Source organism: Balaenoptera borealis, assembly GCF_965194805.1.
Source record: "Balaenoptera borealis genome assembly, chromosome: 8".
Classification (NCBI taxonomy): Eukaryota; Metazoa; Chordata; class Mammalia; order Artiodactyla; family Balaenopteridae; genus Balaenoptera; species Balaenoptera borealis.
This window is the reverse complement of record NC_138865.1, coordinates 27,287,344-27,301,367: the sequence shown is the minus strand read 5'-3', so window position 1 is coordinate 27,301,367 and position 14,024 is coordinate 27,287,344. Positions and strand designations below refer to the sequence as shown.

At 38.8% G+C, this 14,024-nt stretch overlaps 1 protein-coding gene across 5 annotated transcripts in view; it reads left to right on the top strand.

The window, feature by feature from the left end:
* The window catches only part of CENPP (centromere protein P), a 215,329-nt gene that overhangs the window by 184,638 nt on the left and 16,667 nt on the right, over positions 1-14,024 (top strand). For 4 of the 5 annotated variants that reach the window (XM_082400955.1, XM_082400953.1, XM_082400951.1 and 1 more), the window contains exon 6: positions 12,363-12,476. The exons of the other annotated variant lie outside the window; for it this stretch is intronic. In XM_082400955.1, the coding sequence (XP_082257081.1) occupies positions 12,363-12,476 (114 nt within the window). The remainder of the gene's footprint in view (positions 1-12,362; positions 12,477-14,024) is intronic. 5 annotated transcript variants of the gene reach the window in all.

Below are 14,024 nucleotides of genomic sequence, written 5' to 3'. Positions count from 1 at the left end.
GGTTGTGGTGCATGGGCTTCTCATTGCAGTGGCCTCTCGTTGCAGAGCACAGGCTCTAGGCGCACGGACTTCAGCAGTTGTGGCTCGTGGGCACCAGAGCACAGGCTCAGCAGCTGTGGCACCTAGTTGCTCCGCGGCATGTGGGATCTTCCCGGACCAGGGATCAAACTCATGTCGCCTGCATTGGCAGGCACCAATTCTCAACCACTGCGCCACCAGGGAAGCCCTGCTGAGTCTTGATAAGAGGAAAAATCTAATGAATTAGTGCCGTTCCTTGTATTAAGATTTGAGTAAAGTGTAAGAGGTTACATTTGATATAACAAGTGTTCCTAGGGCCTATCATTTCTTCATTTCATCTTCGTTTGATTTCCTATTGTGCTGCAGTAACAATCATTTGGGGAGGCTGGAAAGGATGAAGGGATTGAGGCAAGAGTACAAATGAAGGTTCATATATGATATTACAAATGTGCAAAATTATAAATCAAGCTAGGAAATAGTTAAATAAATTATGTTGGGGCTCCATTCTCTTACCTTGTCCAGCATCCTTTATAACTACCTGGAAAGCTGAACTTCTCAGAATTTGCCTCCACAAGAATATGGTGGCTCAGGAAGGAGCAGGATGGTAGCCATTTCCCTCCTACCCCATGCCATGTTCTGCTCCAAGTTTTGACCTGCTTGTGTGGACACCCAGCCCATGCTTCCAAGTTCCTCCTCAACTGCATACAAGCAAACCCTTTGAGCCTAGGGTTGCTCACACTAGCAGCTGGTGTGTCCTTAGGGTGATAGAGCCAGGGAAGAGGCCTGCATGGGCCCTGGAAACTAAGCCACTAGGGCAGGAAACTCTGGGGTGTTAGGTGCATGCCCAGAGCATGACCTTGATGGGGAGGTGCTAGCTGTGAGAAAGCATGTGGGCCCCTTGCTTAGTGGGAAGGGGAGAGCCAGAGGAGGACCAGTGTGGAGCCCATTTCAGAGACTCCAGAGATACCCTGTCACCCAGGTCTAAGTGTGGGACTAGGATTACAAACCAAGAAATATCATGAGTGGAAACCATAGTTTTCAGAGAAGGAAATATTCTGAGTGGAGAAATCATATGGTAAGGACTTGGGTGTAGTGGTTTCATGATACACCACAATTCCCAAAAATGATGTCCTCTGTGATATCGTATGTTTCTAAATGTACTTTGCTCTTGAGATAAGCAAAGTACTACTGTAGTGTAATACAAATCAAGGAAACTATTCTGAAATAATCTGATTTGGGTAAAAAACGTACAGCAAATAAATATGTGAGAAGCAAGTAGGTTCTCATACATGACTGAAGAGAGCATCTTCATAAACTTATCTGTGGATTGGGAGGAGACCTTTAATATTTGCCAGTCTAGTCTTGTGTATGAATTCACACCTCCCAGGTATCCATTCTTTTGTATTCATGACCTAAACCTAAATGATTCAACTGTCTCGAGAGTGTGACATTCATGCCCAGGTGTTCAGTGATGGCAGTGACTGTGTCTCAATGGAATCTTGGTGTCCTTGAATCAGTATCATGGCATTTTGCATAATCATAATTTGTTCTTCTTCACCTACTAATATATTCAGCTTCTGTAAGCCAGAAAGAATCTTACTATATCCTGTCTGGCTGTCCTCAAACTGCCATCTATTTTATCTTCCCATTTTCTCCTTAATTTCTTAAAAGAATATCTACAGGAAATGCCTCCATGTATTCAACTTCCCATTTGTTCCTTAACAAATTCTGCTACTACTGCGATTCTGCTGTGGCATTTATGGTTGTTGTGAAAGTGTCCTCTCAAATGTCCAGTGGCCCCCGGAAGCTATCTAATCAGCCTTCTTTTTTTTTTTTGTCATTTTCTTATTGATTGCCCTATTCTTGGAAGTCAGTCTGTTCTTACTTCTATCTTTCTTACTTTCTTTCTCATCATCTTTTACTGCCCTCACCCCACCCACTTACACATTGTAAACATTGATGTTCCCCATCCTCCATAGCCCTCTTCTCTGTCTGTCCTTGCTCTCCCTCAAGATCTTGTTCATCCATTAAGCAAACATAAACGAGCAGTAATCACATTGCTTTAATATATGCCACTGAGCTACGGATCTATTCTAAGCTCTAAACTGTCTCCTGAGATTTATATTCAAATTGCCAACTTCCATTTGTTCAACTTGGCTTAGATCTCTCCCACACATTGCATCAGCACATCCAGAAAAACAAGATGTACTATCTACCCTCCAAAACTTGTTATTCCTCCTGTATTCCTTATTGTAGATAACTCATGGAAATACAGAAATGCAAAATTTACCTAATTACTGGTTTTACTGCTCAGAGGGGTTTTAAATTTTGGTTTTTTCTCTACTTTTTATAGATGTTTATTTAAGTTTAGGCTTGAAAGGAGATGTGAGTTTATATCATGTCCCTATAGCCAGGATATTGTTTTGCTTATCCAAACTAACCTGTTTTAACACTTGTAATATTCTGACAAGAGTTCAAGAGAGTTTAGGTTAAATTTTGTAGAGGAGAAATTTTGTGCAAAGAAAATCACATTTGGTACTTATGGTTTAATTTCCATTCTTAAAAACTACAGTAAGTCATTTTTTGCCATAAGAGTGTGCATTCAAAGCTAAAAATATAACGCATGTTATTATAACACTTAGTTTTGTAGAGTTGCAAAATAACCTAGGAATAGACATTTTTAGTATGTGCATTGGCAGAATCAGGTCCTCGCCTGTTCCTATACATGATGGAGATGGAAGAGAAACAAAGGAACCAGCAGCATTAACTAGTTCCACTTTGTGCCAGATGCCTAGTTCTCTGCTGGACACATTGCTCAATAAATCCTTCAACCCAATGATGTACCTTGTTATCCTCCAGTTTACAGGGGAAGAAAGCTGAAGTATTACAGAGGCTAAATGAGGAAACTAAAGCTTCACAGAGTTAAATGATTTGCCTGACTTGCTGAGAAATGGGAGAACAAAGAGTGACTTCAAGTTAGTCTGATTTCTTTCTTTCCACAACAGTCAAGCTAGAGTCACTTTACAGCTCACCCCTGCAGTGCTCCTTCCCCCAGCAGAAATGGGAGGATGGGTAGAACTATGTTCTGCAGCCCACATCAGCAGAAACCGACTCTCATCACCATTATGGCTCCACACACCCATAAAGCCATAGGAGTCAGACGCCTTCGAGATGAAAACCAGATTGCCTGAGTGTTTGGAGAGCAGACGTGGTAAACGTCACTTCAGAGGCATCAGGGCCAGAATTCATCTTGGCCTCTTGCCTCCCAGGGAGGACTGGGTGAGTCACATCCTTCTCTGGGACTAGGTTCTTATCTTTAAAAAAGTCCCCTGTTGACAACTCAGGTGTTTCTCTCTGGCGTTCTGGATATGGCGTTCCCACTTTGGGATGAGTCACCGCAGACACAGCCTCCAGAACTGGTCTTTTCCTATAATTTTCCTCCTGCAAACCCTGAAACCCATGCTTAGCGTGAGGTTTGTGAGACGATTACACATATGGTAGTTTTAACATTTGTTGGGAAAGGGATTCTTTTCTACTGATACACTGTCTGAAGGAGATGGCTATAAATCAGAGTAACCACAATATTTACAAAGGTATTTAGTGGAAAAGAAGACTTTGGCAACCGGTTAAGCCATCACTCATGGGGGATGAAGTGAAGCTTGCTTGCGGTTTAATAAATCAAAACACACTGTGTTTGTCCATGGCCTCATTTTTTCCCTGTTACTGGTGGGTGATCTCATCTTTTTCATTTCCATTAGAATCTTTCAGCATCCAAGAGTAGGAAAAAATTAATGTTAACTTCATTTATTATGTTGTATTTCCATTTTTAAACAGAAATTTAATTTTAATTCTGCCAGATTTGTGAATGCAGTTTTCAAACTCTTCTAAGATTTGTGGAATTTTTATGAATAGTATTCTGGAAATTACTGACTTTTTTGTGTATGTACAAAGATATCGTTTTTGAATTAAGTTCTTTTCTCAATTTGCCCAGATGAAACTCTGGTCTTAAAAAGAATAAAACTAAACCCCTCCCTGCAAATTATAGCAGAATAGTAAATTTAGAAATTGCTAGAAAATGTAAAGAAGACTAAAATTATCCATGGTCATACCCTGTTGAGATAACTAATGCATAAATAATAGTATTTTTAAATACAATGCTCATCTTTACCCTGCATTTCTGCCAGAGTGAAGAGTTTGAGTGTTGCCACTCACAGGAACATATGTAAATAACCTCTGCCTTGCCACAGTGGGGTAATTAACAACAACTTTTTATTGTTTTAAAAATTCAAGCCTCAGAGATATGGGGACATATGTATATGTATAACTGATTCACTTTGTTGTAAAGCAGAAACTAACACACCATCGTAAAGCAATTATACTCCAATAAAGGTGTTAAAAAAAACCCCAAAAAACCTCAAGCCTCCACTTTCTGATAGCCTGCTCTTTTCTTCAGTCCCTAACTTCAGTATCATCTTTTGCAGGAAGCTTTCTCCCGTTCCACAGTTCAGCCATTGCACGCTGGCTGTACTACTTTGCCAGCACTGATTACACCCTGCTTTGTATTATAAATAATGGTTTCCATATGTTTTCCCCAAATGTATGTAAATTCCTTGAGGACTTACACGTATGTGTCCCGGTGATTAAGTCATTCAACAAGTTTTTTTTACTGAGTGCATCTTGAACTCACTGCTGAAATCTGTAACGATAAATAAGGTTGACAAAGTTCTTACTTACAGTCAATTAAAGTCAGTTCTTACTACTAAGGGATCAGACAAATGGCTGCCTCGGTATTAAACAGTATGATCACTTCTGTGGCTGGGTTGTGGGGTGTTATTGGAAATATGCAGGAGATACCCATCTGGAGCTGTCAGGGCAGTTTCTAGCAACATTCAGCACAGATGATTCTCCCCCTCTTTCCAACACTCATATCTCTTGGTCTTTACAACCCAACTCCCTTGCCTCACTTAATAATCTCCTTTGCTGATTCCTCCTCTTCATTGACTTGATCTCAGGCCTGAAACCTCTTCTCTAGCTATAATTTCTCTCCAGGTAAGTTTGATCATCTGTATTACCATCTGTATGCTGGAAATTTCTAGCTGCTTTCTTGACATATCTGTTTCAGTGTCTAGGAGTCATCTCAAACCTAAGATTAAATATGACTATAGACATATTTAAACTGAAACTTAAAAGTTAAATAAGAGTTTGGATACAGAGGGATAAGGTAAGAGAGAATGTTCTAGCCAGAGAGGATAGCGTAGGAGAAAGGCCCGATAAAACTGGCATCTTTTGGGAAGCGAAAGTGATTGTGAGGTGTGGAGGACTGAGTGCAGGAGAGAAGCAGCCAGATCTCCACAGGCTCTAAAAGGGATGTTGGAGGTTTGGAGCTTTACCCAAAGGCCACAGGAGAGGAGCATAACCAGTTTGGCATTTTATCAATAGATGGATAACTCTGTAGTTTGGCTTATGAAGTGAGTGGAAGGATCAAGTCTAGGGGCAGGGCTCCATTTAAGAAACGATTACAGTAATTCAAGAGAGGGAGAAGATTTCTCTATGAGGGTAGGGGGGATTTCAAGACCTAATTAGAGGATGTTTTGCCAATGTTCGCTTCTAGGAGTTCTATGGTCTCTTTTTTTTTTTTTTTTGGCTGTGCTGCATGGCATGTGGGATCTTAGTTCCCTGACCAGGGATCAAACCCGCACCACCTGCATTGGAAGTGCAGAGTCCTAAACACTGGACCACCAGGGAATTCCTGGTGTCATGTCTTACGTTTAAGTCTTTAAGCCATTTTGAGTTTATTTTTGTGCATGGTGTGAGGGTGTGTTATAACTTCATTGATTTACATGCAGCTGTCCAACTTTCTCAGCACCACTTGTTGAAGAGACTGTCTTTTTCCCATTTTATATTCTTGCCTCCTTTGTTGAAGACTAATTAACTGTAGGTGTGTGGGTTTATTTCTGGGCTCTCTATTCTGTTCCATTGATCCATGTGTCTGTTTTTGTGCCAATACCACTGTTTTGGTTATTGTAGCTTCGTAGTATTGTCTGAAGTCTAGGAGGGTTATGCCTCCAACTTTGTTCTTTTTCCTCAGGATTGCTTTGGCAATTCTGGGTCTTTTATGGTTCCATATAAATTTGAGGATTATTTGTTCTAGTTCTGTGAAAAATGTCATGGGTAGTTTGACAGGGATCGCATTAAATCTATAGATTAGTTTGGGTAGAATGGCCATTTTAACAGTATTAAGTCTTCCAATTCAAGAGCATGGGATATCTTTCCATTTCTTTGAATCGTCTTCAATTTCCTTTATAATGTTTTTATAGTTCTCAGCATATAAGTCTTTCACCTCCTTGGTCAGGTTTATTCCTAAGTGGTTTTTTTTTTTTTGATGTGATTTTAAAAGGGATTGTTTTATTTCTTTTTCTTGTCTGATTGCTGTGGCTAGGACTTCCAATACTATGTTGAATAGAAGTGGTGAGATTGGGCATCCTTGTCTTGTTCCAGATTTTAGTGGGAAGGCTTTCGGCTTTTCACTGTTCACTATTTTGTTGGCTGTGGGTTTGTCATAAATAGCTTTTATTATGTTGAGATATGTTCCCTCTGTATCCACTTTGGTAAGATTTTTTATCATGAATGGATGTTGAATTTTATCAGATGCTTTTTCTGCATCAATTGAGATGATTGTGTGTGTTTTTTTCTTTTCTTTTGTTGATATGGTGTATTGCATTGATTGATTTGCATATGCTGAACCATCCTCATGACCCTGGGATGAATCCAACTTGATTGTAGTGTATGATCTTTTTTATGTGTTGTTGGATTCAGTTTGCTAATATTTCGTTGGGAATTTTTGCATCTATATTCATTAGAGATATTGGCCTGTAATTTTCTTTTTGGTAGCATCTTTGGTTTTGGTATCTGGGTGATGCATTCTCTGACATAAATCATAGCAATGTTTTCTTAGGTCAGTCTCCCAAGGCAATAGAAATAAAAGCAAAAATAAACAAATGGTACTTAATCAAACTTATAAGCTTTTGCACGGCAAAGGAAACCATAAACAAAACGAAAAGATGATGTACGGACTGGGAGAAAATATTTGCAAACGATGTAATGCACAAGGGCTTAATTTTCAAAATCTACAATCAGCTCATACAACTCAATAACAAAAAAACAACCAACCCAGTCAAAAAATGGGCAGAAGACCTAAATAGACATTTCTTCAAAGAAGACATACAGATGGCCAAGAGGCACATGAAAAGATGCTCAACATTGCTAATCATTAGAGAAATGCAAATCAAAGTTACAATGAGGTATCACCTCACACCAGTCAGAATGGCCATCACTAAAAAGTCTACAAATAACAAATGCTGGAGAGGGTGTGGAGAAAAGGGAACCCTCCCCTACACTGTTGGTGGGAATGTAAATTGGTGCAGCCACTATGGAAAACAGTATGGAGGTTCTTACAAAACTAAAAATAGAGTTACCATATGATCCAGCAATCCCACTCCTGGGCACATAAGCGGAGCAAACTCTAATTCGAAAAGATACATAAAGCACCCCAGTATTCATAGCAGCACTATTAACAGTAGCCAAGACATGGAAGCAACCTAAATGTCCATCGACAGATGAATGGATAAAGAAGATGTAGTGTATATATATATACACACATACACACACACACACATACACACACAATAGAATACTACTCAGCCATAAAAAAAGAATGAAATAATGCCATTTACAGCAACATGGATGGACCTAGAGATTATCATAGTAAGTGAAATAATTCAGAAAGAGACAAATACCATACGATATCACTTCAATGTGGAATCTAAAAAATGATTCTTTTTTTTTAACATCTTTATTGGAGTATAATTGCTTTACAATAGTGTGTTAGTTTCTGCTTTATAACAAAGTGAATCAACTATACATATACATATATCCCCATATCTCCTCTTTCTTGCGTCTCCCTCCCATCCTCCCTATCCTACCCCTCTAGGTGGTCACAAAGCACCGAGCTGATCTCCCTGTGCTATGTGGCTGCTTCCCACTAGCTATCTATTTTACATTTGGTAGTGTATATATGTCCATGCCACTCTCTCACTTTGTCCCAGCTTACCCTTCCCCCTCCCCGTGTCCTCAAGTCCATTCTCTACATCTGCGTCTTTATTCCTCTCCTGCTCCTAGGTTCTTCAGAACCTTTTTTTTTTTTTTTTTAGATTCCATGTATATGTGTTAACATACGGTATTTGTTTTTCTTTCTGACTTACTTCACTCTGTATGACAGACTCTAGGTCCATCCACCTCACTACAAATAACTCAATTTCGTTTTTTTTTATGGCTGAGTAATATGATTCAGATGAACTTATTTACAAAACAGAAACAGACTCACAGACATAGAAAACAAAATTATGGTTACCAAGAGGGAAAGGGGAGGGATAAGTTGGAAGTTTGGGATTAGCAGATACTAACTAGTATATATAAAATAGATAAACAACAAGATCCTACTGTATAGCACAGGGAACTATATTCAACATCCTGTAATAAACCATAATGGAAAAGAATATGAAAAAGAATACATATATTATATATATATGTATATATATTTATTTATATATCCATTTATATATAATAAAGGCTTTATCCAGGCCTTTGGGCAAGGTTTACAAGAATTACAGGAACTAAGAGAAGAGAATTTTCAAACTCTTTCCAAAATAAGCACTTTTACACATTGTTGGTAGAAATATAAATTGATAGATTTTTTTTTATATAGGTCATTTTATCAGCCTTTACTCAACATTAAGCCATTCTGCTTCTACAAATGTACAAAAGTATTTTAGAAGGATATTCATTGTAGTATATAAAATAGTGAAAAATTACAAAGAACCTAAAAGATTATCAATAGACAATTGGTTAAGTTACAATATATTGTATATCTATACAGTGGCTTGCCTTATTGCCTTAAAAATAACAAAGTAGATTTGTGTTTACTGCTATGGGATATATCTTGGTACATTAAATGGCAAAAGCAATCATAAGTAGTTTATATGGCAAGTGTGTTTTATTGAGAATTTGGTATATCCCAGGCAGTATTTGTAAAGAACTCCAAAAACTGATAGGGAAAAATGGGCAAGCAATTTGAACAGACTGATCCCAAAATTCAAATGGCCAATAAATGCATGTAAATGTTCAACTCCACTAGTCAAATGAGGGAAAATCTATTTTAAATCACCATCAGATACCATTGCACACCCACCAAAATGATTAATAGTAAAAAGACTGATAGTACCAATTGTTAGAATATGGAACAATAGCTATTCTCATATACTGCTGTTTGATGGTAAATTGGTACCAACACTTTGATATTATCTATAAAAGTTGAAGATACACATACTCCTAAGTATATATTCGAAAGAAACGTGTGCACATGTATATACAGAAACATGCATTAAAATGGCACAGCAGTGATCCGTTTGCAATATATACATATATCAAATCATGGTACACCTTAAGCTAATAAAGTCTTATATGTCAATTATATCTCGATAAAACTTGGAAAAAATAAAAGTGAAAGTCATACAAGTAGAAACTGAGAGAATTTACCTCTAACAGATGTTCATGTTAGAATTAAAGGATATTCTTCAGGCAGAGGGAAAATGATCTAAGAAAGTTTGAGATGTAAGAAGCAAGAGGAGCAAAGAATATGGTAAATACAGCAAACAGTGACCATATAATAAAGTCATAATAATGTCAAGTGAAGTCTTTTTTTTTTAAGCTAGAATTCAAAAGTACAAGTGTGACTGAAATTAAAACGCTGTAAAGTCCTTTGTTCATGAGGAGGATTGAGACATGGATTAATTTGGACTTTGATGAGTATGCATGATAAAATATCTAAGGTAACCATTTGACATACAGAAATAGAGCATGTGACATCCCAGCTAATATATGGGAAAAAGCAAAATTTTAAAAAGCTAATCAAAAAGAGGCAAAGAGATTAAAAAATTTTTAATAAAATTTAAAAAGTCAGTTGTGGTGGAACTTCCAACTATGGCAGAATGAAGAGGTCACTGAATTGTTTCCATAGGAAAATAAGTGTAAAGCTGGAAAAATTGTTTAAAAAGAACTGTTTCAGGACTGAGGAGATTGACCAAAGGCAAAGAACAAATAATTCAGAGCTTGATTCTGCCTCTCTTTTAATATCTATGTTCACTCATGATGACCTAGATAGTCTTTCTGCAAAAATATCTCCCTTATCCATCCCATACTCTTTATTGTCACTAATGGAATTGAAATGACCATTTTGTTTGTAAATGCATTTTGATTGCAAGTAATAGAAACTTCAAATAAGCCTAAGTACAACATGGGTGTATTGAAAGGACACTGAGAATACCCTCTTATTGAAGGGCATTAGGGGTTCCCAAGGGCCTGGGACCAGGAATGAGGTCACCCTCATGGTCCAGGCAGTCCTCACGGACTCTCATCTTGCTTTCTTTTTCTGAGTTAAATCATCTCTACCATTTTCTGTATGTTCACTTCATTCTCCTCTCAGTAGGTCTTGCCTTCTGCAGGACAGCTCCCACTGTGTTGACAGGCATGTGGCCAATGGCCCATTTCAAAGAACCCAAGCCTATTTACCTTCAGTTCAAGCAACTTCCCAGATTGGTGGTATGGCCCTCAATTTCAGATTTTTCCAGAAAACCTGATTTAGCCAGCTTGGGTCATGTGTTCACCCCTGGTCCTATCAACTATGAACTCTAGGGCAAGTGCAGGTCATAAAAGCTTGGCTGGGTGTTGGTGATATAATATAGTACAGAGTTAAATATATTTACCAAAAGTATTTTCACATAGACTAGCCCAGGTAAAGCTTTTGTAAGAAAGAGAAAAGTTATTAAAATTTAATATAACTTTCTTCAATCAGCATGTATTTATCTTTACTTCCTGAAGAGAACATCTTTGTACTGTTGGAGTGCTCTATTGTATAGCCTAAGGCAAGCTTTGTGCCTATTAATCTGTCAGTAAATATTTACTGATTATTTCTTTTTAGTTTGTTTCATTTACAACAATACTTATAAGTGATTATTGAGATTTTTTTTAAAATTTATTTTTGGCTGCGTTGGGACTTTGTTGCTGCGTGCAGGCTTTCTCTAGTTGTGGCGAGCAGGGGCTACTCTTCATTGAGGTGCGTGGGCTTATTGCAGTGGCTTCTCTTGTTGCTGAGCATGGGCTCTAGGTGTGCAGGCTTCAGTAGTTGCAGCACGCGGGCTCAGTAGTTGTGTCACGCGGGCCCTAGAGCGCAGGCTCAGTAGTTGCGTTGCACGGGCTTAGTTGCTCTGCAGCATGTGGGATCTTCCCGGACCAGGTATCAAACCCGTGTCCCCTGCATTGGTAGGCTACCAGGGAAGTCCCAATTATTGAGATTTTATATAATTTTTAGCTCTTTCTCATGAGAATTGTCCTTTAATTATTATATACAATGTTCAAGGACTGTGGTTGCTTTATTTAATTTTTTCTGAATATATACTTAAATTACTGAGAGGTTTTTTTTTTCTTTTTTAGAGGTGGTTAAAAACCATTCGTTATAACACACAAAAAGCAAATTCCTCTCTGGTTAAGAGTTGTTTTGCTTTTAAACTGACGAATTTCAAGCAGGCTTTAGTGAAACAAACAATATTTTCACTATGAAATCACCAGCACGATTGCAGGAGGAGCCATGCCATCATCTATTTATGTTGGTATGCCATTTGATATCTGTAATTCAGAACAGTGAAAGTAAATTTTAACTGCTTTCATGCTGAAAATGGCTTATTTATGTCTTTGGAAGGGAGAAATAGCAATAATCAAGCACTTAGCAGTGACCATGTTTTCTGTCTACAATTCGATGACTCTCCTTAGTTCAGTTTATTTATTTATTTAATACAATTTTTAAAGGTTACTTTCCATTTACAGTTATTACAAAATATTGGCTATATTCCCTGTATTATACAATACATCCTTGAGCCTATCTTACACCCAAAATTTGTACCGCCCACTCCACCACCCCTATATTACCCTTCTCCCCATGCCCCCACTGGTAACCGCTCATTTGTTCTCTGTATCTGTGAGTCTGCTTCTTTTTTGTTATATTCACTAGTTTGTTGTATTTTTTAGATTCCACATATAAGTAATATCATATAGTATTTGTCTTTCTCTGTCTGACTTCTTTCACTTAGTGTAATGCCCTCCAAGTCCATCCATCTTAGTTCAGTTTCTTGAACCATCACAAACCCTATGCAAGCATTATGCTCCATGTCAGATAGGAATCAAAGACTGAATCAAACCATTGTAATTAATCCTGCTTCCTCATATTTTCTCAGGGACTCTTCCTCACTACTCCACTGCCCCCCGCCCCCAGTATCAACTTGGCTCATTTCATGACTGTCATCCACAGCTGGACACTAGCTGCCCTTCCCTCCCAGAATCCTCATTATGTGAGTAATAAATCTCTTCACACCCTCTTGCAATGTGTGGAACCATCAATGTCGACATCCGACCCCAAGTTTGGTGGGGGGTGTCCATCATGTTCTGTGGAATGGTCTCAACACCATACTTAGAGTATGTAGCAATGAGTGCCTGGTAGAACATGGTAGTAGAGGGTGGACATCAGTTGTCTGGTGCCCAGCACCTTCCCTTCCTTCTTCTGAAAGCACCCCCTTCCTTTGAGGAACTTTTCCCTCATAGGCTGACACACCCTTGAAAATTATTCACAGTGGAATACTACACAGTCATTAAAAAGAACACAGCAACTCTATCTTCACAGGAAAAGCTCTTCAATACACATTGTTGAGTGAAGAAAAGAAATGTGAAAACAATATGGTGTAGTATGATTGTATTTATTAAATTTTCTCTATTGAGGTATTTTTAATTGAGGTGTAACTTTCCTATTTGTTGTGGGTCCATAGAGATCTGTAATATGAGAAGAGATCTGCAAGATACTCATCCAGGGAGAGAGGGGTGGAGACTAGAATTGGGCTTATATCAAAGAAGAGTTTAACTTAGCTTTGACCATTTAATTTTTATAGTGAGACTGCATTTGTTAATTACTTGTATAATTAAAGAGAAATGAAAATGTGATATTTCTCACCAAAAAGAAAGCAAGAGGAGACTTAAAGAAATACGGCAGGGACTTCCCTGGTGGTCCAGTGGTTAAGACTCCACACTCCCATTGCAGGGGGCACAGGTTTGATCCCTGGTCGGGGAACTAAGATCCCTCATGCCTCGTGGCACGGCCAAAAAAAAAAAAAAAGAAATATGGCAGGCCGAGATGACCATATGTACCCTCCCCTGCCATTTTAATCTTACAGAAATTCTGGATTAAGTACAACATGTTTTAAGTACATAGTCAAGCTCAAAAGAAAGAAGTAAAAATGTCCTGAGAGCCAGAAATAAGGAGAAAAATCAAAGCGAGAGCAGGAGCTGGTGTTGGCCAGCCCACAGCATCTCAGAGCAGATCTGGGCCCTGGGTCAGAGATGGAGGACAGCCTGGGCTGCATCAGATGCTAGGGTGGATCCTCCTCCCAGAGCTTGGGGCCTCAAACACTTCCGTCAGTTGAAAGAGGAAGAGGAAAAACTGCCAGCCACCCCAAAGAAGCTGCAGGGAACTTGGCAGGTGGAGAAACTCACCTCTTCAGATCCCTGACATAGATATATATACAGGGTCTCAGTTTACCTTGCCTACGTGTGGGCTAGGTAGAAGCCCAAGTCTGGAAAGGAATATAAATTGTAGATACAGGGACTCCTCCAGGCTCTGAGAAAAGCCACCCTGAAACTTACCTGGAGGGAAATTCTCACACATACATAACTCACAGACAAAAATGACCCCAGATGAAGCAAGTGCACATTAAAAAACTGTACATTAATTGGGACTTCCCTGGTGGTCCAGTGGTTAAGAATCCACCTTCCAATGCAGGGGATGAGGGTTCGATACCTGGTCCGGGAACTAAGATCCCACATGCCGCGGGGCAGCTAAGCCCGTGCAC